Here is a 27,955-nt window from a genome sequence, read left to right on the forward strand (position 1 = left end):
CCGTGGCAGGAACATATGGCTAAATGACAAGCAAAGTAGTAGTCTCCCCCAATACGTGGTTTGTACAATGACAGATGGAGATTTTTATTTGGCCAGAAAGCCGTTATTCTTTGTGGAGAATATAGAGGACAAGTTCAGGAAGGTTGCAGCCGTCTCCAAAATAAAGAGTGGGTCAGTTTTGATTAAAACAGCATACCTTGCCTATTCACGGGTGTTGTTTGTTTGTGACAAGCTGGGTGACATCAGGTGACTATCACTCCCCACAGTAGTCTAAATATGGTTCAAGGCATCATTTTGCATCGGCATCATTTTCCATCGTGACCTCCTCTTGCAGGCTGATGATCAGCTATGCGCAAACTTGGAGCAACGGGGTGTGCGTTTGTCCATCATATCCATAGGGGACCAAAGGATAATAAGGTTACTACCAAGGCCTTCATTTTGGCCTTTGGGGGCAATTCATTGCCTGAAAAGGTGAAGGTGATGGTATACTGATCTGACGTGAAACACTATGTTCCTCCCCCCTATACGGTGCTTCCAGTGTATGAAATTCAGGCATGTCTTCATATTGCAATGCCAGCCCAGCCTGTAGTGATTGTGGATGATCATTTACACACGAACATTTCTTGTGGCTCTCCCTCCCATCTGTGTCAACAGTGGAGAGCACCATTCTCCCTGCTCACCAGACTGCACCATCTTTCAGAGAGAGAAAAAATACAGGAATGTAAGACTCTGGACAGACTATCATACCAAAAGCTAAGAAAAAGTACAAGCATCTACATCCCGCACACATAACCCTATGTGTGCTACAGCTGTGATGTCACTGCTCTCTCTGATGATGGTACTGTCACCATCATGCCTCCTACAGTGGGTCCTCAGGTCCGTGCAACCATGCCTGAAATGTGGCAAGACAATTCATGTATTATAATAATGCACCTGCACATTCATCCCTGTTGGTGTGCGACTATTGCACAAAAAATGAAATCACTGTGCTGCCTCATCCTACGTACTCTCCATACCTGGCCCCTGCGGACTTGTTTTTACTTCCAGAGTTGAAAACCTTGTGACTGCTTCCTGAATGGGGAACAGCATTGGAAGTGGTGTATCAATTGTGGAGGAGAGTATAACAAAGGAGACCATGCACAATAAGTAAACGGTAAGTGTAGAAAAATTTTGTGAACAAAGTTCTTGCAATTTATCCTTCAGGTCCATAGCCCTCCTGGCCTCAGGCTCCACTAATAGAGTATACCCGCACACTCTACCCAACAGATTCCCTTTCCTCTGTCCTGTCATACCCTCCAAACTCACACCTCCACATGATCTTCTTCATACACTGTATCTCACCAACTCCAGTGCTCATGTGTCACATACATAGCGTGTACACCTGCCATCCCTCCCTCATGTGCCTCTTGATGACTTGATGCTTCTGCTATTCAGTGAGTGGTTTCCTTTTAGCCTAAAATATTTTCATACAATGGGTGAATAAATTTGTTGTACATTCTCCTCAAATTCAGTTCCAGGTTGCAAGGTCTAATGAGAAACCACAAGCAGAAGGAGAATGTACTTCAATTTCATGAATGAAGATTATAGCCCCTTCTCAATGTATGAACTGAATACTGTGCTATTTGTGGCTCATGATACTGTTCTGGGGTCACATGTGATCCATAATTTCATGCTGCAGAAGATTAGTTAGAAGTTTCAGAATAAATTTGCCCTTGCTTTTTAAAATTAAATATGTAATGAAGATCAATGTTCTTACTTGAGAAAGTAATTAATAAGGGCTCCACTTTTGAAACCAAAAAAGATAGCACCATCCCAGTAGCTATCAAAATATTTCTCTTATTGCCTGTGTAGGAAAGACAGTGATAGGGAATGATCAGCCCATTCTTTGTCTGGGATCTAGGCTCAAAGAATCTCATAAGTCTGAAATGATTTTTAAGGACATGTTCTACTTTGGATAATCTACCTCCACTTCAAGTGGCAATACATGAAGTGTCTACAAAGTATCTTTTCTGATATTGAAAAGACATATATAGTGTGTTTAAAATTAGTTGCAACTTTTGACATTAGGCTGACCAGAGGGAGACGTGATACCATTGCCCAGGTAACACCAATAGCGAGCTGACTTTCCCTACCATGCTGCCAGTGGTTTGGCTGGTAAAACTCCCCTGTTGCCACAACTGACGAATAAACAGTACCTCATTGCGACTCACGTTAGATGTGTCAGTATTCGTCAGCTCTCATTACAAAGTTGAATTTGTGGCACTGGAATGTTCTGTTGTTGACAGGTATTGAGAAGAAGTGGTTTGTGTTTGTGTTGCATTAATAGCAACAGCACAGTACATCTGAATAAGAGATCTGCAATAAAAGGTCGTCCAGGATCACCATTCACCGGCTGGAAATATAATGTTGTGCTGCAAAACATTCCTCAGAAATCGACAATAGTAATGAACAAAATGCAATACCATTCTGTTCTGATGCATAAATCTCCAACTGTGCAGTGGAGGAAAGCGGATATCTTGCTCTGGGTACAAAGAAATGTTCCATAAAATAAAGTTCAACCTAGCATGTATAAGGCTAACTTAATGGAACTTGTAGTGCTGTATAAGCCAAAACTTCATACTACGGGGTCAACGAACTGTAAGGGGCATAGTTTAATCAGGCTTCCTACTTATCATGCTCATTTAAATACGACAGAGTATATGGGCCTAGGTGAAAAGTAATTGGGCAAAATGCAAGAGAAGATTACGCTCACTGAGATTGAAATTCTGACAGAAGAAGCCACTGCAAATGTTATATGGCATGACTGGTATTGAGTTGTCAGCCATACCAAGAAGATAGTTGAAGAAGGACTGTGATGAGTTTTAAGGAATACGTAACTTATCTTGTTGCCATGTTAAAATCTGCTTCTTTTGTCAAAAGACAGCAGAGTTTAGAAATATTCATCTCCCAAACTTTCTAATGCAGTTGAAATTGCAACAGAATCCTGACACAATGTGTTATTAAACTAACAAAAGAGTGCATGTCAGATCAGTAATTTATGAACAGCCCATTCTCAGTATAAAAATAAACGTGTAACTTCTTCATTTATATTGTTGCAAAACCCACAGCAATTCTGCTTTTACCAGCTATTGATGGCCCTCAATAATCACATTATTTCATTGAAAAAAAAATCTGTAGTCACTTGAATATCACGATAGATATGGAAGTTTCGCATGTTAATCATATTGCAAAACACTCTCGTCTGTGTGTGCTATCATTCGCCAAATCTTGTTTCGATATCTCAAACCATTTATGAGATATGAGGAATTTATGAATATTTCATTCTAGTTTTTTCATGAATGCACAAGTTCGTGACAGAGCGCTTTACATACATTCCATTTTCTCAAGATTGGAAACAGACAGCTTAAAGAATAATTCAATATATTGTCTACATTTAATACGCAGCAACATACAACCTAACACATACAAAACACAAATTCATAGCGACACCTATTTTTCACTGCAAACTACAGATTTCATGCAATAGTTTGCGTGCTATCGAAATATTGCAATAACTATTACCAGTAACGAAATGATAAGCAGTTCATCATGAAGCTGATGAATGGTGTGCAAGAATCAGTGTTTTCTACAAAATAGTTTCTTTAAAATCATTTGAGAAAGATCTTAGATCAGATGGCCTGCATGACTTGCTGTTGACGCAATCAAGCGAACCTGCTAGGTTCCGCGCCAAGTAGGCCTGGCATCATGCTGTGATCACCTGCTGATGTGCCCAGCTCACGCTGGCAAGTACACTTCACTCCACTTGCTCCCTACTGAACTGTCAAAAGTTGCAACTTATTTTAAATGCACTATAGTACTACTTAGTGACTTACTATCATCTTTCAGCTACACAACTGTGGATTTGTTGCTTATCTCTTCATTTTTATGAAACCCTTCCTAGTTGAATGTTATTTTAGATATGGAGTTATGAAGGGAAGCATGGAGACTATTTCCGTCAACTTCATGGTACCCCTCCAGTGAAAATTTTGTGTGCTACCTTATCTGCTGTAACAATAAGTGGCATAGTATCCACTGTAAGAAACCCTGTGATCTATTACTTGTTTACAAATTGCCATCTCCATTTTCTGTTCCACTTTCAGCCTTCCAACATAAATTAATCATCTGATGCTGGCATTTAAAAGGCTGAAAAAATTGCTTCATAAAGAGGTTTTAATTTGCACCCAAGAAAGTTGTATGTTGATATTAATTCATATCATTCTGTATTTAATTCAGCTGAGTTAAAAATGAGACACACTATTTAAGATTCAGTGAGGTTCCCTTATGTCATATTTGATAACAAACAAAGAAAAGTATATACTTTCAGTTGGCTTGTGCACACAAGAGGTTTGGAGTACAAGCAGTAAATATCAAGAAATGTCAGAACAGAATGGAAAGAAATGAAGGAAATTAGGGAGGGAGGGACATGAGTAGAAACTGTTAGCATCAGCATTGTAAAAGCTTCACTCTTATTTAGATTATGGTTGCATGGGTTCTGGACCAACATGGTTATTTGGCAGAGGTTTTGTGCATCTAAACAAAAGTAACTAAGTCACTGGAGAAATTCAGCTCTGATTAATGATGAGACCCAGGATAATTCTAGAGTTGAAAGTGTACAACAGATATATTTTCCCCCAGTGAGTACTGAGTTCCTGAAGTAGTATACAAATTGTGCCCTATAATTAATGCTACTCATTTTTTCCTCAGCCAATTTTGATTGAAAAAATGCAGAATTTGTTGTGAGACAGTGTAGAAGATTCCCACTTTAGTCTCTGTAGTTTCATGAAGTTCCAATAGGTGGTGGTGCCATACGTAGTGTTCAACATGGCATCTGTAATATAGATGTGTTCCAAGCAGAGAACAGGTATTGAGTTTCTGTTGCAGAAAAGTATAGCTTCGCAGATACACATAGGCACTTGGAGAATTTCTACAGAGACCTGGCAGTAAATAGATGCGTGGTCAGTCATTGGGCGAGGCATCTGTCTTCATCGCAGCAAGGTCATGCAACCTGATCCAGTCTCCTGCATGCCGGCCAGCTGCACACAGCTGTCACTCTTGCAATGGTGGAAAATGCAGTCAGTCTCATTTGAGGTGATTTATGAATCACAATCAAACATCTCAATGCTCAACTGGACATTTCCGTTGATTGTGCTGGCACACTCGTCCACCAGTTTGGGTACTCAAATGTTTGTACCTACTGGGTTCCTCATCACCCAACAGAAGACCATAAAGAGTAACAAAGGATTATCAGTGCAGAATTGCTAGTGCTTTATGAGGCTGTGTGTGACAACTTTTTGTCGAACATCATCACAGGTGATGAAACATGGGTTCATCACTTTGAACTGGAAACAAAATGGCAATCATGGAGTGGTACCATGCCACCTCTCCGAAGAATAAGTTCAAAGCCACACTCTCAGCTAGTAAAGTCATGATGATGGTCTTCTGGGACTCTGAAGGATTTATTCTGTTTGATCTCCTCCCTCATGCTGCAGTGATCTACTCAGAAGTGTATTGTGATACCCTCAGGAAATTGAAGAAACGATTTCAGCATGATTATTACCACAAAAATGCAAATGAACTTCTACTTTACGATGACAGTGCAAGGCCTCACACAAGTCTGTGCACCCGAGAAGAGCTCACAAAACTTCATTGGACTGTACTTCCTTATCCACCCAACAGCCTGAATCTTGCACCTTCCAACTTTCATATGTTTTGCCCAATTAAAGATGCACTCTGTAGGAAGCAGTGCATGGATGATGGGGAGGTTGTTTATACAACAAGATGTTGGCTCCAACATCAGCCATTAGAGTGGTCAGATATGGAGGCCATCACATTGAATGAAGATTACGTTGAAAAATAGGGTTTTGTAACCAAAATAGTGCGAATAATGTGATTTATTGAAATCCTGCTTTCAGAAAAAAGTGTTGCATTACTTATTGAACTCCTCTTATACACTACAGGCCATTAAAATTGCTACACCACAAAGATGACGTGCTACAGATGTGAAATTTAACCGACAGGAAGAAGATGCTGTGATATGCAAATGATTAGCTTTTCAGAGCATTCACACAAGGTTGGCACCGGTGGTGACTCCTACAACGTGCTGACATGAGGAAAGTTTGCAACCGATTTCTCATACACGAACAGCAGTTGACCGGAGTTGCCTGGTGAAACATTGTTGTGATGCCTCGTGTAAGGAGGAGAAATGCGTACCATCACGTTTCCGACTTTGATAAAGGTCGGATTGTAGCCTATCGCAATTGCGGTTTATCGTATCATGACATTGCTGCTTGCGTTGGTCGAGATCCAATGACTGTTAGCAGAATATGGAATCGGTGGGTTCAGGAGGGTAATACGGAATACCGTGCTGGATCCCAACAGCCTCGTATCACTAGCAGTCCAGATGACAGGCATCTTATCCGCATGGCTGTAACGGATCGTGCAGCCATGTCTTGATCCCTGTGTCAACAGATGGGGACGTTTGCAAGACAACAACCATCTGCACAAACAGTTCGATGACGTTTACAGCAGCATGGACTATCAGCTCGGAGACAATGGCTGCGGTTACCCTTGATGCTGCATCACAGACAGGAGCACCTGCGATGGTGTACTAAACGACGAACCTAGATGCACGAATGGCAAAATGTCATTTTTTCGGATGAATCCAGGTTCTGTTTACAGCATCATGATGGTCGAATCCGTCTTTGGCGACATCGCGGTGAATGCACATTGGAGGCGTGTATTCGTCATCACCATACTGGGGTATCACCCGGCGTGATGGTATGGGGTGCCATTGTTTACACGTCTCGGTCACCAGTTGTTCGCATTGACGGCACTTTGAACAGTGGACGTTACATTTCAGATGTGTTACAACCCGTGGCTCTACCCTTCATTTGATCCCTGCGAAACTGTACATTTCAGAAGGATAATGCACGACCGCATGCTGCAGGTCGTGTGCTGGCCTTTCTGGATACAAAAATTGTTTGACTGCTGCCCTGGCCAGCACGTTCTCCAGATCTTTCACCAACTGAAAACATCTGGTCAATGGTGAACGAGCAACTGACTCATCACAATACGCCAGTCACTGCTCTTGATGAACTGTGGTATCGTGTTGAAGCTGCATGGGCAGCTGTACCTGTACACGCCATCCAAGCACTGTTTGACTCAATGCCCAGGCGTATCAAGGCAGTTATCACGGCCAGAGGTGGTTGTTCTGGTTACTGATTTCTCAGGATCTATGCACCAAATTGCGTGAAAATGTAATCACATGTCAGTTCTAGTATAATGTATTTGTCCAGTGAATACCCGTTTATCATCAGCATTTCTTCTTGGTGTAGCAATTTTAATGGCCAGTAGTGTATATTGATGGACACAAGCAGGAGTACATCCACCACAGCTGCATGGATTTTGCTGATTGTGTCCTCAGAATCCATTTTCCAGTTGAATTTGGTGTATTTGATAGTGCTGTATGTGATTCTTAAGGCTGTTAGACAAGAAGATTGATCACATGCTGAAATTCCCCATAGGTTCAAATTTTCTGATTGCTCTGCAGGCTGTTCAGTATTTTTGCCCTGGAGAAAAGCAGTTCACAACACCTAGGATGCTTTTCACCAGTTTCAGAGATAAAGGGGGGAAGCATCTTTTCTGGTGGGTACTGAAGGATATGGGAATGTATGGGACAAAACAGCAGATGTTGTGGCCAAGGAGGCATATGGAAAAAACAGAGACTCAGTGTGCTATCCCTCATGTTGCTGCTGACAATATCTGTCCTACATCTATGGGACAAAGAATGGTTAGAGGTCAGAGGTAACAATCTGCAGTCAGTAAAACCAACTGTAAGAACATAGTGTACACTTTCTGCCCATTTTGACATGATGCAGTCATTCTGTTACATATTCGAATGGAACATAGTTCTATGATATGTGGTTTCTTTCTCCAGTGTAAGGTTCCAAATGTTCGAGGTGCTTAAGCATGCAGACAACTGGAAGCCACATGTTTACTGGTGTACATTATATCTTTACAAGAGGGAACAGTCTCTTTATCCACTCTTAAATTGGCATGAGATGAATGTGGTACATGTTTTAAAATTCTGCACTGTAGCTGACTTTACATAAATTGTTAGATAGGAAGTTTTGGTGTATTACTTGGATGACTGACAGTTCTTATTATTTTGGAAGTTATTAGTTGGCCAAATTTTCCTGTCTTGCTTTTATTCAGTTTCAGTGTTTTCATTTTGACAATACTTTTGAATGCAAAGTGTATAGTAGCAGTTTCAGACTTGGTGCTGAGAGAAAGAAAATTAAATGTTAAACAAAACTTCACATATTAAATATTTTAACCATCCCTGTCTTATAAAATCTTTGTTAAGGACCCTGCTACTCATGCTTCTGAATGTTCTAAAGAACCAAAGCAACTACTAACAGTCTCCTTCTTATAAATTGGTGAAATTGTAATCTTATTGGATGGAAAGCCAGAATTATTGAAGGAAAACGATTTTGATCTTTCATACAACACAAGATATTACTCCCCCCCCCCCCCCTCTCTCTCTCTCTCTCTCCCTCTCTCTCTTTATTTTTTTAAAAAAAGGCTGTCATCCACCCAGAGGTTGGTTTGAACACCACAGTGTTTTATTATTGCCTTCCTACACTCTTTGAATTGACATAACCTGGTCAGCCAAAGGGGGACCTACAGTTTAATGTGGACTCCAAACCACAGTGCAACTTGGCATTTTTTGCATTAATAAGTCATAGAATGTACTGAGCATAAACAAGTCCACAACAGCAAATAATAGTTCACTGTTGAAAGCCACATGTGGGGCTGCTAGATGCTCTACCAAGAACTGCTGAGGTGAAGCTGTGGTCCTGGCTTAGTTGCCAATGTGGACCATGTGATCCGATGAAAACAGAGCTGGTGTGAGGTTTGAGAAACCCCTGAGCCCAGAACCATCTGGAGACTGTAGGCTGATTCACAGTCTGACATCATGTGTTCATCTGGTGGGGAGACAATATCCCTCACATCTTTACTGTAGTATATGAATGGTAGTGAGTCAGACTGTGATTGGATTGTCAGGAAGGAGGAAAGATAGTCGAAGATATCTTGGCTGAGAAAACTGGCTTTGAGTTGTCACAATGTGGACCTTTCATATTTCAGAGGTGGTGGACTGTGCAGGCAGTGTATGGTCCTCAAAAGGCTGAGTTGGAGACCCCTTCCTAACTGGAGGAAATGGCTTTGTTTGTAATCAGTCCCTGTTGACACCCCAAGGCTTTGCCTGTGTATGATGCAGTTTGTAGTGAACAGTTGCTGGTTCTGATCATGCTGCTCTAGCTCTGGCCACAGTGGCAGAACCACTACTGCAGCAATTTATTTTTAATGTGAGCTGACTTTGTATCTACATCCTTGACCATAGAAACAGTCAGGCTTAATGTGTGATGATGTTGTCAGGTATGAGAGTTTGTCTGGAAGTGAGGGCCCAGCACTGGGAGCTCGTTCAGCACTGTGGGCACTGTTAGAAGTTTCACAACCAGACAAGGTGCAGCAGCATTTGTGGCAGCATCAATAAAGGGTTGCTCCTGTGATGTAATCAAGTGTGAGAGTAACTATCAGAGATTCGTGAACTTTGAGACTTGACCTACTTAGGAGGTATTCCTAGTGCTTTCTTCATTTGATTGTAAAAGTTATGTTTCTCTGTTTAAAGTGTGGTTGAATAGTAGAGATGTCAGGTAGATGGTACCATTTTCTTTGGCAGATTTCGGTCAATGAGGTGGACGTGGGTTGTGAGCTATCACAATCATTCATTGTTTCACTTCAATAATAAAATTGTTGGCTAAAGTGTAGATAATGACCATTGAATCATAGGTACTGCAAAAGGAAATTTCAACAATTACCAGCCATTTTGCTTCCAGAAAATGACCTTGGAACTCCAGGAGGATGATGATTCAAACCTCCATCTGGCCATCCAGATTTACATTTTCCAAGAATTCCCTAAATCGCTTAAGGCAGATTCAATGACAGTTCCTTTGAAAAGGACACAGCTGATTTCCTTTTCCTTCCTGCCCCAGTTCCAGCTTGTGCTCCAGCTCTGATGACCTCATTGTTGATGGGATGTTAAAACTCTAGTCTTTGTTCTTTTCCTTTCCTGACCGTTACACATGCAATTTTGCTAGATTCTTCATTGGTAACATGTGACAATGAGTACTACGTAATAATTGTTACATGCACTCAGCATGGTATGCGTATGCTACCACAGTTCCCTTTCCCCTTCTGTACCAAATTTTGATGTCAAACTGATTGAGCTACAGGATATTCAGGATGAAAAAAGGGGGGGGGGGGGGGCAGGATATCATCAAGGCTACTTAATATGTTTCAAAACACCACACGTAGAAATGGGATTCTTCTGGGACTCATAGCTCATGTTCTGTTGGTTCTAGAAAGGTAGGGTCAAGCGTTTTCAATAGCTTTTGGGCAAGGGACTATTTGTATATCCAACAGAAGGATCATCTTAGTGTCACTACCCTACAGCACAGGGTCAAAATTATGAATGTTACACACTTCCTCCTGCTTAGGAAAATGGAGCAAATCAGTTGATACTTTTTGCATTTGATGTGGTTTATGGTAGGCCTGAAGGGCTTATAGGGGCACCATTAATTCATGGATAGTTCCTTAAAAATTCCTCCCCCCCCCCCCCTCCAAAAAAAATTTTTTTACTGTTTTTTCATACCAAAACAGAACTGCGGATTCCAAGATGGCTATGCACAGAAAGTGGCTGAAATTTCTGTGATATCATCCTGATTTTGTTGCATCGATCCCGACCTCGAACAACCTTAAAAATTTTCTTGATATTTTTATCTGTTTCCAAGATATAGAGGTTCAAGAGTTACCCTACATGTACACACAAAATACGCATGTAAAATTTGTTGTGAGGCTGAAATGTAGTTTACAAAGTGTTGTAATTCTAGAACACTTGAAAAATTTTTGTGTATGTAAAATTGAGTCTGTAAAATTTGTTTTGCATTATTTCAATTTCACTAATAACATTTTACTGACCTGTAAAGTTTATTTTGTATGAGTCACATGCTGTGCTGTGGCAGGGAAATGAAGGGAACCAGTGGAAAAATTCTGCTGTTGCAGCACAAAAAAAAGGCAAATATGCTCCTGTTTAAAAGAGTTTGACAGAAAGCTGGGGTACCAGCTGGCTCATTCTGCCTTCCCCAGCACCTTTCAAAATTTTCTCAAAAGTTTTGGCACATGAACACATTCATACTGTTTTAAGCTGAGAGATGAGACAACAGCTGTGGAAAAGAGACAGGAAAGTTAAAAAAACTGGAAGATAGTAAACAGTGGTTGTAGTGCAGAAGCAGCAAAGGAGATATTGGCAGTGTGAGAAAAAGAGAGGGACACAGTGGCCATGGAACATAGTTGACAGTGAAATAATAGTGCTAGGAAAAGAGTAAAAGAGACAGTACTGGTGGGAGAGTAATAAAGACAAGGAGAAAGGGGAAGTAGGTGAGAGCCAGCAACAATGACAGACACAGTCCATAACAATGACAATGCAGAATAGAGCGGCAATGACAGTGAGAAGATTCAGCAGCAATGGAAAGGAATGAATGAGATATTAGCAGTAAGAGAGAGCAAGAGGGAGACAGTGACAGTGAAAGGTAACAGTAGTAGTAGGATAGGATGAAGGAGACAGAAAGAGATAATGACAGTGAGCTGAGCTGAATAAGTGAGTGAGAATACTTATTAGGCAGAAATGCTAACCATTATGATAGAAAGACACAAAGATGTAATGTCAATGAGTTGAGCTGAATAAATGAGTGAGAATACTTATTAGGCAGAAATGCTAACCATTACACCACCGCAGCACTATAGTCAACATGGCTGCACGAACTACCCAAATTGAATGCCCTCCCCAACACAAACTTCAGTTCATATCTTCAGCGTATTTTCCCCCTGCGTTGTCACTATTGCCAGGAAAATAGGGGGAAAATAAGCTGAAGATATGAATTGAAGTTTGTGTTGGGGAGAGCACTTGACTTGGGTAGTTCGTACATCAATGTTGACCATAGTACTGTGGTGGTGTAATGGGTAGCATATGTGCCTGGTAAGCAAGAAGACCTGGGTTCAAGTCCTGACCAGAGCACAAATTGTGATTCATTTCTTCTGTTTCCATCATTATCATAGATAAAAATGAGACTTAGATATCTCTTGGAAAAATTTAACTATAAGATCACCTGTCAGCCTTGCTGCAGTGGTAACACAGGTCTCCGTAAAATCACCGAAGTTAAGCGCTGGTGGGCTGGGCTAGCACTTGGATGGGTGACCATCGGTCTGTTGAGTGCTGTTGGCGAGCAGGATGCACTCAGCCCTTGTGAAGCAAACTGAGGAGCGGCTCCTGTCTCGTAAACTGACATATGGCCAGGAGAGCGGTGTGCTGACCACATGCCCCTCCATATCCACATCCAGTGACGCTTGTGGGTTGAGGATGACAACGGCAGCCAGTCAGTACTGTTGGGCCTTCCAAGGCCTGTTCGGATGGAGTTTAGTTTAGTTTATAAGATCACCTATGGTACAGGGATTTCCCATTATGTCCAACACTGAAGTGCTATTCCAATGCTGGGGAGCCCTGGCAATAGTGACAATGTAGGGGGAAAACAAGCTGAAGATATTAATTGAAAAATGAGTGAGAATAGGCAAGTGGGAGTAGATGCTTATAAGTGACTTACAGGAATGGACCAAGGGGTGTGAGCGAGTTACAGTTAGGGGAACTTGTGGGAGTGAGAGGAGAGTTGCATGTTAAAAAGAGTGCAAATATGTTTGCATGCCAAAATTGTTAAAGGTACTGAGGAAGGTAGAATTAGGTAGCTGCTAATTAACTTTTAAGTCAGAATCTTTTAAACAGGAGCATATTCACCTTTTTGTACTCCAGCAGGAGCATTATTCTGCTAGTTTTATAATTTTTCATTTATTTGAACACAAAGCACTACTCTGGATCTTGGCTACTCTTTATTCATGATGGAATACCAGGATTAGGAAGGTGGATATTTGGTTGATAGTGAATAAAGTAGTTATGATTGCTTCAGAGAGTGTCAATTGTTGTAACCTCTCAGCTAAAGAGCAGGTAAGCAGGCACAGACACTGAATACATCCATTAACCATTTGCGATCAGTTAGAAGGTGTAACAGAGCTGTGAAAGAAGTTTAGGATTTAAGTTTCTGTCGATAGAAACATTGTTAGAGATTAATTACAAGCTTAAGCTGGGGAAGAAAATTGGCTGTGTTCTTTTTCAGAGGAACCATCCTGGCCTTTTGCCTTAAAAGATGCAGGGAAATAATATAAAACCATAATTTTGATGGCTGGATAGGAACTCGTACTGCCGTCCACCCAAATGTGAATTCAGCATCTTGCATCTAACTTGGTTCACTAAAGATACACATGAGCTGTTCTCACTCCATAAAAGATAACAAGAGCTGCATTTTCTGTTTTCGGGTAGTTGTTTGGGCTGTTTTGGTGCTTTTGAGCCAAATACTATTGGCTGTTAAGTGTTGCTTCCCCTGCCCCCCCCCCCCTCCCCCTCCCTCCCTCCCATCCCACCCAGCCGTAGCATCAGTAGTGTGCTGCAGTCCATCTATTGAAAAGATAGAATTTGTCTAACAGGAAGGTAGCAAGATGAGGGCCAATTTTAAACATGATTTTAACATTTTGAATGATTTTTCAGAGCAGCTTGTCTGTTCATATCAAATATCCTTTCTTCATAATTTATGGAAGTGTTATGAAATTTGAATCACATTCAGAATGATCTTTGATAAGAGTTACATTGTTTGGAAATATTGTGAATCTGTAAAATTAATGTGGGTGTGTAATTTTTCAGTGTGATCTATACCTTTACTGCTATACCTTTTGCAGGTTTCATCAGTGGTATAGAACAAGTAATTTTCACCCTTCTAGTGATGATGTGGAAGACATCTGCTATGAAGCATGCTGCACACTCACCACAGCCATTCCACTGAGGACAAACATTACAAAAATGGAAAGAGCTGACATTCGAGACCTACAGAAATATCCTCAGTCACTTTACCTGCAGACAAAGAAAATGCCACTGTACTATTTTCTCTGTCAGAATACAGGCACAAAATGTACAACTTAATCAAGCTTTCAGTGTACATGAAATTAAAAGGAAACTTGACCAATCGAGTGAAAGGGAGGATGGTAGAGCTTCTACACCAGTCCTGCGAAAGGAAACCATTGAAAAAATTTGACCACAGGCTGCTGCACCGCCAAGGCTCTTTGGCTTAAAAAACATAAAACATTAACGAAATGAGACATTCCTCTACAGTCTATTGTAAGCAACACAGACACTCCTACATACCTGGTCAAATGTCTTGTATAGAGCCCCTGTGTCAGTAAATGTCAGCACCACATCAGGAGTTCAGTACATCTCATTCCGTGGCTGCAAGGATGTTGACTTCATACCAGGACCTTGTTGTGGTGTTTGATGTGGTCTCCTTCTTCACTAGAGTGCCACTTTCTGATTCCCTCAGGCTGAGGAGGGAGAAATTCAGCACCACAACGACTGATCTGTTCTGAATTTGAATATAATAAATTTTGTAGAGAATGAAAAGCTTATTTCCATGAATCAACACTGTTTTAGAAAGCATAACTCGTGTGAAATTCAGCTTGCTCTTTCCTCACATGATATACTGGGAACTATGGATGAAGGGAACAGGCAGATTTCATAGTCATAGATTTCCAGAAAGTACTTGACATGGTTTCCCCGTGCAGACTGTTAACGAAGATACCAGCATACAGAATAGTTACCCAGACTTCTTAATTTTTATTAGAACCCAGTATGTTGTCATCAATGGCGCATGTTCGTCAAAATCGTCAGGAGTGCCCCAGTGAAGTATAATAGGACTGCTATTATTTTCTGTATACATAAATAAAATGACAGACAGGATAGACAGCAATCTATGATTATTTGCTGAAGATGCTATGGTGTATGGGACGATATTGAAATCAAGTGGCTGTAAGAGGATACAAGATGAAGTAGACAAAATTGGGGGGATGACTGTTAGCTTGCTCTAACTGTAGAAAAATGTAAGTTAATGCAGATGAGTAGGAAAAACAAGCACATAATTTTTGGATACAGCATTGGTAGTGTCCTCCTTGACACATTCACATCATTTATATATCTTGGTATAACGTTGCAAAGCAATGAGAAATGAAACAAGCATGTGAGGATTGTGTTAGGGAAGCCAAATGGTCAGCTTCTGTTTATTGGAAGAATTTTAGGAAGGTGTGGTTTATGTGTAGTGGAGACTGCATATAGAATGCTAGTATGACGTATTCTTGAGTACTACTTGAGTGTCTGGGATCCACACCAGCTCGGGTTAAAGGAAGACATTGAAGCAATTCAGAGGTGGGCTGATAGAGTTGTGACTGGTAGATATGAACAACATACAAGTGTTACAGAAATGCTTTGGGATCTCAAATGGGAATCCTTGGAAGGAAGGGAGGACCACTATTGAGAAAATATGAAGCTGACTGCATAACGATCCTGCTGCTGCCAACATACATTTTGCGTAAGGACCACAAAGATGAAATACGAGAAATTAGGGTTCATACAGAGGCATATAGACAGTCATTTTTTTCTCGCACTATCCTCGAGTGGAACAGGAAAGGAAACGACTAGTAGAGGTACAGATACCTTCCACTATGCACTGCCTGGTGGCTTGCGGAGTATGTATGGAGATGGAGATGGAGAGGAGAACCGCTTCGAATTTGTCTTCACATCCACAATCATTCACTTCAGTGGCAACAGTCATGGACAAACAGATGGCATTGCTATGGCGTACTCCATGTCAATTTTTGTGGCAACCCATTCATGGAGGATTTCAAAGAGAAAGCTCTTGTTGTGTATGTGCTCAGCATAACAGTGTTGCAAGACTGTCATTTCAGCACAAATGTAACTACTCTAGCTGGCAGTAGCTTGACTACAGAAACCAAAGAGCTGTCCCCAGAAGAGAAAAACAAACACATCATGGGGGACAATCGAGAAAAGAGGGGGGGGGGGGATGGAGAGTTCAAACACCGCTTAGAAATGAGCACAGGGTAAAGTACAAAATTATGGCCAATGCGAATGACTAAACAGCTAGTTTTTGAAACCAAAGCAAAGGCCAGGTCAAAGTTGGTTGATGTCAGGGTAAAAGCTAATGGGCCTGACCTATTGCTGCCAGCAAGTAAATACCTGGGTCAGCAGTTCTGCGTGTGCAACAATCCATGCGTGCCATCTGTGGCAGCATGCTACACCATTCTGCAGCGGGCCCCATGCAAGCTCACCTGCATCCACATCAATGTCTGCTAGGAGGTAGACTAAATCCATCTCCCCTGAAAAGGCCAAATGGAGGCAAAAACGGCCAGATGTTTGCCACGGCTTCCATTGTAAAAAGCAGAGAGGGCATGAGATTCCTCGGCAGTGGGTCCATCAACAAATTTGGTAATGCAGATGCAGCTGACCCCACTGGAATGGTGGAATATTGCTGGTGCTGACATAATGACTGGTGTGCCAGAATCATCAGGGCCTAGGGCTCATCAGTGGGCAAAGGAAAGTGCCAGTTCCAAGTACGCGGCCTCGTCATCAGGATTTGGGGAACAATCACTGCTAATACCGTGTTCTGCTGGTGAAAGTAAGATGGCAAAGCCGCAGTGGGGGTGTGCGTGCTACCACAGTTGGGAGCCTGCTACTGGGAGAACACTGCGACAAACCCTGTCACAGAGCTGGCGCACAGAAAGGAGCACTGTGGGTTCAGTGGCTCGCAGATGTACCTGATAAGAATGACGTGCCAGCTGCTTGCAGCCGACATCCACTACAAATAAATTCTGACCATTCTGGCCTACCTTTACACCAGGAAGCCACCCCTGCTGCCAGCCAAAAGATGAGTCGTAAAGGCCCATGAATAAAATGTGACAGGCCATGACAGTCTGGGGCATGTGGCTCAGGGTCCAACAGATCAAAGAGACTCCAGGGCTAGAAGCATGCAAATGTCTGCCAGACTGTTATCATTAACTGACATTGCCAGGTACATATCTAGAAAACTAGGCAGTACATTGTTACAGGATGAGGCAGCCACAGACTTTGTCATTTGAGTCTTGAATTTTGCACGAAGTGCTCCACCTCTGAGTTAGAGTTAGAAGCCTGGTGAAACAAGGTGGTAATCAGATGCTAGATATAGTTGGAAATGCAAAAATCCTCTTGTTCCAATGACACAAATTGTTGACTATGATCGGATATGAGGATCCAGGGAGAGCCCTCAATAGCAAAAATGACTGACATTGCATCAGTAGTTGCTGTTATCGTGAAAGACAGTTTGGCAACATACAGGAAAGTGGACAAAACCTCCACTACCAACAACCACATACATTCGGAAAAGGTCCCCTCAGCGTTGATGTGAACTGTGTGCCAAGGGTGCTCTGGGACTGGCCAAGAGGAAAACTTATGTGGTTGCAGAGCCTAGTACACTGGACAGGTCACACAAGCCTATGCAAGATGTTCAATACATTGCAATCAAAGGCTGTTCAGTAAACGTGACGCTTTGCCAAAGCCTGCATATGAGACGTACCACAGCACAACCCATGCAGCAGCCGGAGTATGCAAGGATGCAACGCCGAGGGGGTGAGCACTAGACAGCCTTGCTACTCCATGGAAAGCATGGAGTCCCCTTGACAACACTGAGTTGGTCATGTATAAGGACAAATGTGTTGTTCTTGTGGTCTCAGTCTGATGATTGGTTTGATTCTACTCTCCACACTAATCTGTCCTGTGCAGGCCTCTTCACCTTCGAGTAACTACTGTAACCTACATCCTTCTGAACCTGCTTTCTGTATTTCTCTCTTGGTCTCCCTCTACAATTCCCATCCCCCTCTCCTACACATACACACAAGCCTATGCAAGATGTTCAATACATTGCAATCAAAGGCTGTTCAGTAAACGTGACGCTTTGCCAAAGCCTGCTTCAGAATGTGTCCTGTCAACCGATCGCTTCTTTTCATCAAGTTTTGCCACAAATTTCTTGTGTCCCAAATTATGTTCAATACTTCCTCGTTAGTTATGTGATCTATCTATCTAATCTCCAGCATTATCCTCTAACAGCACATTGCAAAAGCTTCCATTTTCTTCTTGTCTAAACTGTTTATCGTCCATATTTCACTTCCATACAAGTCAACACTCCAGACAGATACCTTCAGAAATGCTTTTCTTGCAGTTGCAAGTCTGCATTTTAAATCCTCTCTACTTTGGCTACCAGCAGTTATTTTACTGCCAAAATAGCAAAACTCGTCTGCTGCTTGTAGTGCCTCATTTCCTAATCTAATGCCTGATCTAATTTGACTACAATCCATTACCCTTGTTTTGCTTTTGTTCATCATACAACATACTCTTGAGACACTTGTCTATTCCATTCAACTACTCTTCCAAGGCCTTTTCTGCCCCTGACAGAATTACAATGTCGTAGGTAAACCTCAAGAGCTTTTCTTCCTTCTCTCTGAACTTTTAATTTCTTCTACAAATTTTTCTTTGCTTTCATTTACTGCTTGCTCAGTGTACAGATTGAACAATATCGGGGAAAGGCTACAATCCTGTCTCACTTCCATCTGAACCTCTACTCCCTTTTCATGGCTCTTGGCTCATAACTGCTGTCTGGTTTCAGTATAAGTTGATATAACCTTTTGCTCCCTGTATTTTACCCCTCTACCTTCAGAATTTCAGAGTATGTTTCAGTCGACATTGCCAAAAGCTTTCTCAAAATCTGTAAACGATTTTGCTGAAATGCAGATTGACAACTGTGGCTACAATGCCAGCTCCAAGGTATCATCAGATGCAAAAATGAGAGCGTCCCGTCAATCGTACTCTGGATTGCGACCCACTTGCAACTGCTATAGCTTATCTTTTCCACCTGTGAATAGTTATATTGTGCTGCTAAAAGTGTATTTGATGCTTAAGTGATGGCTGCTCAGTTCTATCTGGGTTCCATTGTGACAGGCGAGCACCAGTGCCATACTGGGACTCATCAGTGGCCCGGATTAACAGTTCACTGACAGTAAAAGAAGCCAGACAGGCAGCAGATGACAAACACTGCTTGGGGGATAGAAAAGCCTGTTGACAGTCCGCAAGCTGTACAGATTTGATGTCCTTCTGGTGAATCCTGTCAATAGAATGGCAGATGTGTGTATGGAATGAACTGAGCATAAAAGATGCCTTGCCCAAAAGGGACTGTAGGTCCTTCAGGTTCTTGGGTTACTGATGGCCATGACAGTGCAATCCTGCTGTACACCGGCAAAGTATCGAACAAAATTGTCAAAATAATAGTGTGATGTAACATCAAATTTGTTTTCTATCTCTGAAAATACATTCTCAATTAGGTAAGGTGAAAGATAACTTTGGGCTCCATAAACTGTGCATCTATTTGTATTCCATGCAAATGTGGTGAGGCATACATTGGGTTAAGTGTGCAGACAGTCTAAGAATGGTGCCAGGAACGCAAGAGAGACACTGTACTCAAGCAGCCAACAAAATCAGCAGTTGCAGAACACTGTATAGCTAGAGAGGGCTCAACGAAATAGGAACTGTTGAGATATCAGAGGGCAATGGGCTAATCAGTGGAGGTAATGGCTTTACTCTCAGTCTTGTTGGACCCAGCACTCAGCCACCTCCAGTCATAGCGTCAGGTGAGAGAGAATTTGTCACATGACATGGGTGGCAAAAGCACTGAGGGACAGTAGCTTGTGCCCAGCATTCAGCAATCATGCCCTACGCCACTCCACCCAATGTCTTGTGAGGCCAGATAGTGAGGGAAGGCACAATATGAGTGTAAAAGGAGGTGTGGTCTAGCAAAGATGCTCATTCTGCAGGTATCCCTCAAAGATGACCACAAGGTACATTGTTGAAATATGTCTTTCATAAATGACAGCACCTGGCTGGTGAGTTAGTTAGTTAGTTGGTTGCATGTTCCGTTGATCAATCGCATGGTACGGTAGCCATTGGGGAACGTGTCAAGTGCACAAGAAATGCACATGTGAAACAATATATATATATATATATATATATATATATATATATATATATATATATATATATATATATATTTTTAAAAGATTGTGAATTCTTACAACAGCCTCACAATATATCTACTCACTAATGAAATTTGTTCTCAATAACATGGACCAGTTTAAAAACAACAGTGATATTCATGATTATAATACCAGAAAAAATAAAGACTTACACTATCCTTTGCTCAACCTATCTTTGTCACAGAAAGGGGTAAAATATGCTCTTATAAAATTTTTTGACAAATTACCAGATGAAATAAGGTGTCTGACAGACAGCAGTAATAGCTTCAAAAATAAATTGAAATTATATCTCCTTGACAACTCCTTCTATACCATAGATGAATTCTTGAACAGGAATAAATAAATCTATAAATATAGTATATGCATTTTGTGCCATTTACGGGAATGGGGTAAATAATAGAAATATTAATCTTTAAGTCTATATATATATATATATATATATATAGACTTAAAGATTAATATTTCTATTATTTACCCCATTCCCGTAAATGGCACAAAATGCATATACTATATTTATAGATTTATTTATTCCTGTTCAAGAATTCATATATATATATATATATATATATATATATATATATATAGACTTAAAGATTAACATTTCTATTATTTACCCCATTCCCGTAAATGGCACAAAATGCATATACTATATTTATAGATTTATTTATTCCTGTTCAAGAATTCATCTATGGTATAGAAGGAGTTGTCAAGGAGATATAATTTCAATTTATTTTTGAAGCTATTACTGCTGTCTGTCAGACACCTTATTTCATCTGGTAATTTGTCAAAAAATTTTATAAGAGCATATTTTACCCCTTTCTGTGACAAAGATAGGTTGAGCAAAGGATAGTGTAAGTCTTTATTTTTTCTGGTATTATAATCATGAATATCACTGTTGTTTTTAAACTGGTCCATGTTGTTGAGAACAAATTTCATTAGTGAGTAGATATATTGTGAGGCTGTTGTAAGAATTCACAATCTTTTAAAAAGATGCCTACAAGATGTGCAACTATGAACCCCACACATTATTCTAACCACTTAATCCTAGACATTCTAGAGGAATACAAACAATTTTTCAGAGGGTTCTTCTTATGTTAGGATATTCCAAAAGAGGTGCTATTTACCACAAATGGCAGAAATCCTCATGAAATGGAAGTTACAAATATACCTCAGCTAAATCTATTTTTGAGAAAAAATTGATCTTCTGACAGTTCTGTCATAGATTTCACAAGTTTTTGTGTTGGATATGTATCTACTTCAGATTGAATGTTGATAATGGCCTTAAATTTAAATGAAATTGAAGTCTACTGTCTGGAATTTTCATTGTAACTCGGGTTGTTGGTCACTTTGTAGATGTTATTAATGTACTAATTCCCTGAGATTCTCAGTTAATCCACTGACTAAATTTAAATCAAAAAGTAGAAAAGTGTCTAATCAAGAAATGATGCCACCATAATCAGATTTATAGTTTACTAACTTTTTGTATGTGGTTGTTTCCATGACTTGCCCCTTTAATGAAATTTCATGCTGAATAACATTTAAGAGGTGGTTATCCTTCTGTACAGCCCACTTGGGGGTGTAGTCAGAATTAGCAAGTCGTGTGGGCTTGTAATTAATGTACAGTATTCAAGTGTAGGAAAAGAAACTGCTTCAGTTTATTTGTTCATGGGGACTACATAGTGAGGATTTCCAGGGCGGCCGAGAGAAGATATTTCCAGTAGCCAAAGATCCATTTAGAAGGAGAAGGAGAAATTGCTAATGTAAAGAAACTCAGCCATTTAGTGTCTGCTCTAGGCAGCAGCTCAGAACAGAAGAGAGAGAGAGAGAGCGAGAGCAGATGGTCCTGCTGTGTAATGTGATTGGCAGGACAGCTTTGCCGATTACAGTTCGGCCTACTCCGGCATGAAGCAGCTGATTGCTGTATCTGTGAAAAATGATGGATGAAAAGGAAGCCCCTTTGTAAAACTTACACAACAAAAATTACTTGGGCAGGGGAAACCTTGTACAGCTCCCCTCTTCCTGAAAGAATTCACCATGGATGAATTTGACCATCTCAGTGGAGCCTTTAACCTACTGAGTGAGGTGGTGCAGTGATTAGCAGATCCATTCAGGAGGACCACAGTTCAAACCCACGACAGGCCATCCTGGTTTACGTTTACTGTGGTCTCTCTCAATCGCTTCAAGTAAATACCTGGATGTTTCCTGCGAAAGGTCATGGCCAACTTCCATCCCATCCTACCCTAATCTAATGGGATCAATGGATCAATGACCTCGCTGTTTGGTCCCCTCCCCTGAGCCAACCAACCAACTTTTAATCTAAGGGTAACAATATTTTTATTTCATTCAATGCACAAAAACTGTGTACAATTGCTACATCACTGTGCAGTGACTACAGTTGGTGGCACAACACTGTGATGGCCATGGCACTACGAAAGAAACTGAAGCTGGCCTCAGAGATGGTGTTAAGGCATACAAGCAATTGAAACACTTGCATGACTGGGATTATGATGTAACGTAAAACTGATCAGTACATGTTCACAGATCAGTTTATTTTTGTATTAATATAGATAGTGAATGATTGACTTATAATGTTATTAAAGGATGGCGCTGCATCATGTTTAAAAGCCTCCTCATCAGACTGTGGTCAGTCTTTTGAAGATGATGCTGTTTAACCATTAGAGTGGTACCATTTGGTTGCCAACCTGACAGTAAGGCAGATCTAAATCACAGAACTAATTTTTTTCACAGCTGTTTGTTTTAACTGTAATCAAGGTGGACCAAAGCATTGTCATTAAGATTTATCTTGAATTTGTTAGCACCACTGGTTACTTCATCATAACTATCATTGTAACTATGTAACTGACCAAAGAAAAGTTGCAAAACTGAAAATATATTAACCTGTAGGAGGCACCAACTCAACTACTTGATTAAATCTTACTTAGCATTAACCAGAATGACAAGGTATTAAGTAGATTTAACTATCAAAAGTGTTAAATGTTGACTGCAAGACATGACGCTTCTCTTTGCATTAATGCACCTTATAAATCAATAATAAAAATTAGAATAAACATGAAGAGTTGGTTCAAATGGCTCTGAGCAGTATGGGACTTAACATCGGAGGTCATCAGTCCCCTAGAACTTAGAACTACTTAAACCTAACTAACCTAATGACATCACGAACATCCATGACCAAGGCAGGATTCGAACCTGCGACCGTAGCGGTGGCGCGGTTCCAGACTGAAGCGCCTAGAACCGCTCGGCCACAACGGCAGGCCGTGAAGGCTGATCTGTTGACTAAAATTTTTGTAATGGCAGCAGCAAGGTACCATAATAAAGTTTGGTTGAAGTAAATAGAAAGATTGTAAAAATAACTCATGGTAATAAACATCAAATGAACAAATAAGCACAGTAATAAAAAGACTATTTTTTGAAACAGTCACAAAAGTAAGCAACTTACATGACAACACACATTTCTCATGCTCTTTGAGAGTTGCTTTTCATTAGAATGTACTAAACGGAGTGCTAGCAGTAATAGGCAGCCCGGGTGGCTGACTATGGGATAAGGATATCAAAATGTTAGAAGTAGTCACAATCAAGCTACAGTAGCCCATTACAAACAGTATTGTAAGGTGCTTAAAATGTTATTAGGAAGGCAAAGAGTATGTGGTATGCAAATAGAATAGCTAATTCACAGCATAAAATTAAAACCATATGGTCAGTTGTTAAGGAAGTGTCTGGTCAGCAGCATAAGGTCGATGATACAAAGTCAGTTTGCAGTAAAAATATTTCTGTTACTGATAAAACAGATATATGTACAATATTTAACAATCATTTTCTGAGCATTGCTGGTGAATTAAATAAAAATTTAGTTTCTACAGGAAATCATATAACTTTCTTGGCAAATGCCTTTCCGAGTGATGTCTGAAATACTCCTCTGTGATACAGACAAGAGGGAGATTGAGTTAATAATTAAATCACTGAATACTAAGGACTCTCATGGCTATGATGGAGTGTCTAGCAGAATGTTAAAGTACTGTGCTGCACATGTTAGCCCTGTATTTAGCCATATTTGCAATTTTTCCTTTAGGAATGGTTGGTTTCCTGAGCGATTAAAGTACTCAGTAGCAAAGCCACTTCATAAAAAGGGAGAAAGAGATATTGTAGATAAATTTAGACCTATTTCTATGCCATCAGTGTTTGTAAAAGTTATTGAAAAGGCTATGTATGTAAGGATAATTGATCATTTTATATCACATAATTTGCTATCAAATGTAGAGTTCAGCTTTAGAAGTGGTTTAACAACTGAAAATGCTCTTTTCTCTGTGAGGGACTGGATGGGCTAAACAAAAGGTTTCGAACGCTTGGCATATTTTTTTGATTTAATTAAGGCATTTGATTGTACCGATCACAAAATATTGCTCCAGAAGTGGGATCATTACGGAATACGGGGAGTAGCTGACAATTCATTCACCTCTTACTTTAGCAACAGGCAGCAAAAGGTCTTTATTCACAATGTTGATAACAGCTGTGATGTGGGGTCAGAGCCTTTACAAATAGCTTTAGGTACATGAAAATGTCACTCACTTCACCAAAAGAAATAATTTCCATAATAAAATCTTTAAAAACAAAGCATTCTAGTGGTTACGATGAAATATCAACAAAGTTGATTAAGGCATGTTCTTGTGAGTTTAGTTTAATTCTAAGTTACTTGTGTAACCAGTCAATTATAACTGGGACATTTCCTGACTGGCTAAAATATGCAGATGTTAAGCCTCTATTCAAGAAAGGGGATAAAGAGATACCATCAAGCTACAGACTGATTTCACTTTTGCCAGAATTCTCAAAGATTTTAGAAAATGTAATGTACAGGCAGCTTCCCAACCATCTGACCACAAATGACATATTATCAAGAACACAGTTTGGATTTCTGAAGGGTTCTGGTATCGAGAAGGCTATTTACACCTACAGTGAAAATGTACTTAATTCATTAAATAACAAGTTACAAGTATTGCAATAAATAGTATGTCGAGTGTAGTTCTAGAAAGATCTGCTAATGATATTTTCATGGATATTAATAAATGGTTTAAAGCCAACTCACTGACATTAAACTTCGAAAAGACTCACTATATGCAGTTCGGAACCTGTAAGAGGTTTCCACCCAGCATATGCATAAAGTATGAAGAAGAGCAGATAGAAGAGGTTGACAGTCTTAAATTCCTGGGATTACAAGTTGATGATAAATTCAGTTGGGAGGAGCACACCACAGAACTGCAGAAACACCTTAACAAATCTGTATTTGCAATTCGAGTGTTAGCAGATATAGGCAACATAAAAATGAAAAATCTTGCATACTTTGCCTACTTTCATTCCATAATGTAATATGGTATAATATTTTGGGGGTAACTCTTCAAGTCAAACAAAAGTTTTCAAAGTCCAAAAGTGTGTAATACGTATTATTTGTGGAGTAAATTCAGAGACGTCCTGTAGAAACCTCTTCAAAGAACTGGGTATACTAACTACTGCCTCTCAGTATATTTACTCCTTAATGAAATTTGTCCTAAATAATATATCTCTTTTTCCAACAAACAACTCAGTTCATACGTACAGTACTAGGAACAAAAATGATCTGCACAAAGACTTAAAAGCACTTAGTTTAGTTCAAAAAGGGGTCCTCTACTCAGGAACACTCATCTTCAATAATTTGCCAGCAAACATAAAAAAATTAGTTACAAATAAAGATCAGTTTAAAAGGAGCCTGAAATACTTACTAGTGGCCAACTCCTTCTACTCCATTGATGAATTTTTTAATAGAAGAGCAAAAAACTAATCTAGTGGGGTACTGTCAAGTGGAGGGTGCCCCAGGGATCAGTGTTGGGGCCACTCCTGTTCCTTATTTATAAAAATGATATGCCCTCTAGTATTATGGGTAACTCTAAAATATATCTGTTTGCTGATGACACTAGCTTGGTAGTCAAGGATGTTGTGTGCAACATTGGCTCGGTTTCAAATAGTGCAGTACATGACCTACGTTCATGGCTTGTAGAAAATAAACTAATGCTAAATCACAGTAAGAATCAGTTTTTACAGTTTCCAACACACAGTTCAACAAAACCTGACTTTTTAGTTTCACAGAATAGGCATACGATTAGTGAAACTGAACGGTTTCAATTTCTAGGTAGTCAGATAGATAGTAAGCTGTCATGGAAAGCCCACATTCAGGATCTTGTTCAAAGACTTAATACTACCATTTTTACTATTCGAACGGTATTAGAAGTGAATGATCGTTCGACATGAAAATTAGTCTACTCTACTTATTTTAATTCACTTATGTCATATGGTATTATATTTTGGGGTAACTCTTCCCATTCTAAGGATATTTTTGGCTCCGAAACGGGTTGTTCGGGCAATAAGTGGTCTAATTTCATGAACCTCTTGTCGACTCCTGTCCATGACTCTGGGTATTTTGACATTGGCCTCTCAATATATATATTCCTTACTGTCATTTCTTGTTGACAATATTAGCTTATTCCCGAGAATAGGCAGCTTTCACTCGGTTAATACTCGACAGAAATCAGACCTGCATTTGGATCGGACTTCCTTAACTCTTGTGCAAAAAGGTGCGCAGTATACTGTTGCATCCATTTTCAGTAAGCTACCACTCCTATTCAAAAATCAGAGCAGTAATCCATGTGCTTTCAAATCGAAACTGAAGAGCTTCCTCATGGCTCACTCCTATTCTGTCAAGAAGTTCCTTGACAAATTAAACTTATTCTTATTGTATTGTTGATTGCATTTACTTAAACTTATGGACTGACTTTTTTCGGGTTCATAAACATTTATTTTAATCTGTTATTACTTTTCTATTGTAATTTCATGTACTGACACATTCCATGACATGGGAGATTTGCTCCTCAGTTTTGTCCTATGGAACTTGACGTGAAAATAAATACAATAAGTAAACAAATGCAAAATAATATTTTTTATTAAAGAAAGCAATCCTAGGTGAGATTACAGAATTACAATTCATGATAGCAGAAAATTAGTTGCCATTCAGTTTTGCACGTCACATCAATATAATCCATTGGAACTAGGCCAAGATGCATGATCAGCTACTAGAGCAGCTATATATGTTTCTACTACATAACTTGCAAATGAAAGAGCAGCACATAGTCATGCTCACTGTCAGCATAGCTTACTGTGGGAACAGTTATGTTGAATCGTAATATGGACAGCAGCGCGATCTAATGGTATTTGTTGCTGCTCCTGTGTCATCACTTAATCTAAGGACTTGAGCAATAGCATCCACAAGAACTGATAAGACACAATGTGTACTGAGAGATAAGTTAAATTCTGGAAAGAACAACAGGGATGGTTTGATAGTGGCATTCAAAGTTTCTTTCAGTTCGGCAGAGAACCAAATTTCAGGTCCCAGGGTAGCGCTGTGAGGTGCATCAAATAGAAGTCTGCTAATATTCAGTATTACCTGGTGGTATGTGTGTGTAGTGAAACTTTGGTGGGTATACAAGTGAAGCTAGAATGGAGTACAGGATGGTGTATATGTAGATGATTTTTATGCTGTGGAACAAAGGTTGTGTTAATTCAACTCTCAGTTAGGGATCAGCCAGATTTGTTCCATACGAGAGAATAAACTGTCTTCAGCATGTTCCAAGGCGAAATGAAGTCTACAAAAGTTGCAGAATTGTGTCACTAATGTTTGCTTGGACACTGGTCACTTGGAGTGATGCTAGGTCACGTTTATTCAGTGACTGTTGAACAGTAGGTGATTAGGTGTGGTGGA

At 40.1% G+C, this 27,955-nt stretch overlaps 1 protein-coding gene across 7 annotated transcripts in view; it reads left to right on the forward strand.

The window, feature by feature from the left end:
* LOC126248848 (uncharacterized) overlaps positions 1-27,955 on the forward strand; it is a 292,144-nt gene that overhangs the window by 216,451 nt on the left and 47,738 nt on the right. The window contains exon 9 of one of the 7 annotated variants that reach the window (XR_007545549.1): positions 13,939-14,056. The exons of 5 other annotated variants lie outside the window; for them this stretch is intronic. Coding sequence is in view for 1 of the 2 variants with exons in the window: in XM_049950275.1 (XP_049806232.1) it covers positions 13,939-14,042 (104 nt within the window). In the remaining variant the exon portion in view is untranslated. Of the gene's footprint in view, positions 1-13,938; positions 14,563-27,955 lie in introns of those variants that run through there. One more of the 7 variants, XM_049950275.1, reaches the window with a different exon arrangement.

This window comes from Schistocerca nitens, chromosome 3 (genome assembly GCF_023898315.1).
Source record: "Schistocerca nitens isolate TAMUIC-IGC-003100 chromosome 3, iqSchNite1.1, whole genome shotgun sequence".
Classification (NCBI taxonomy): domain Eukaryota; kingdom Metazoa; phylum Arthropoda; class Insecta; order Orthoptera; family Acrididae; genus Schistocerca; species Schistocerca nitens.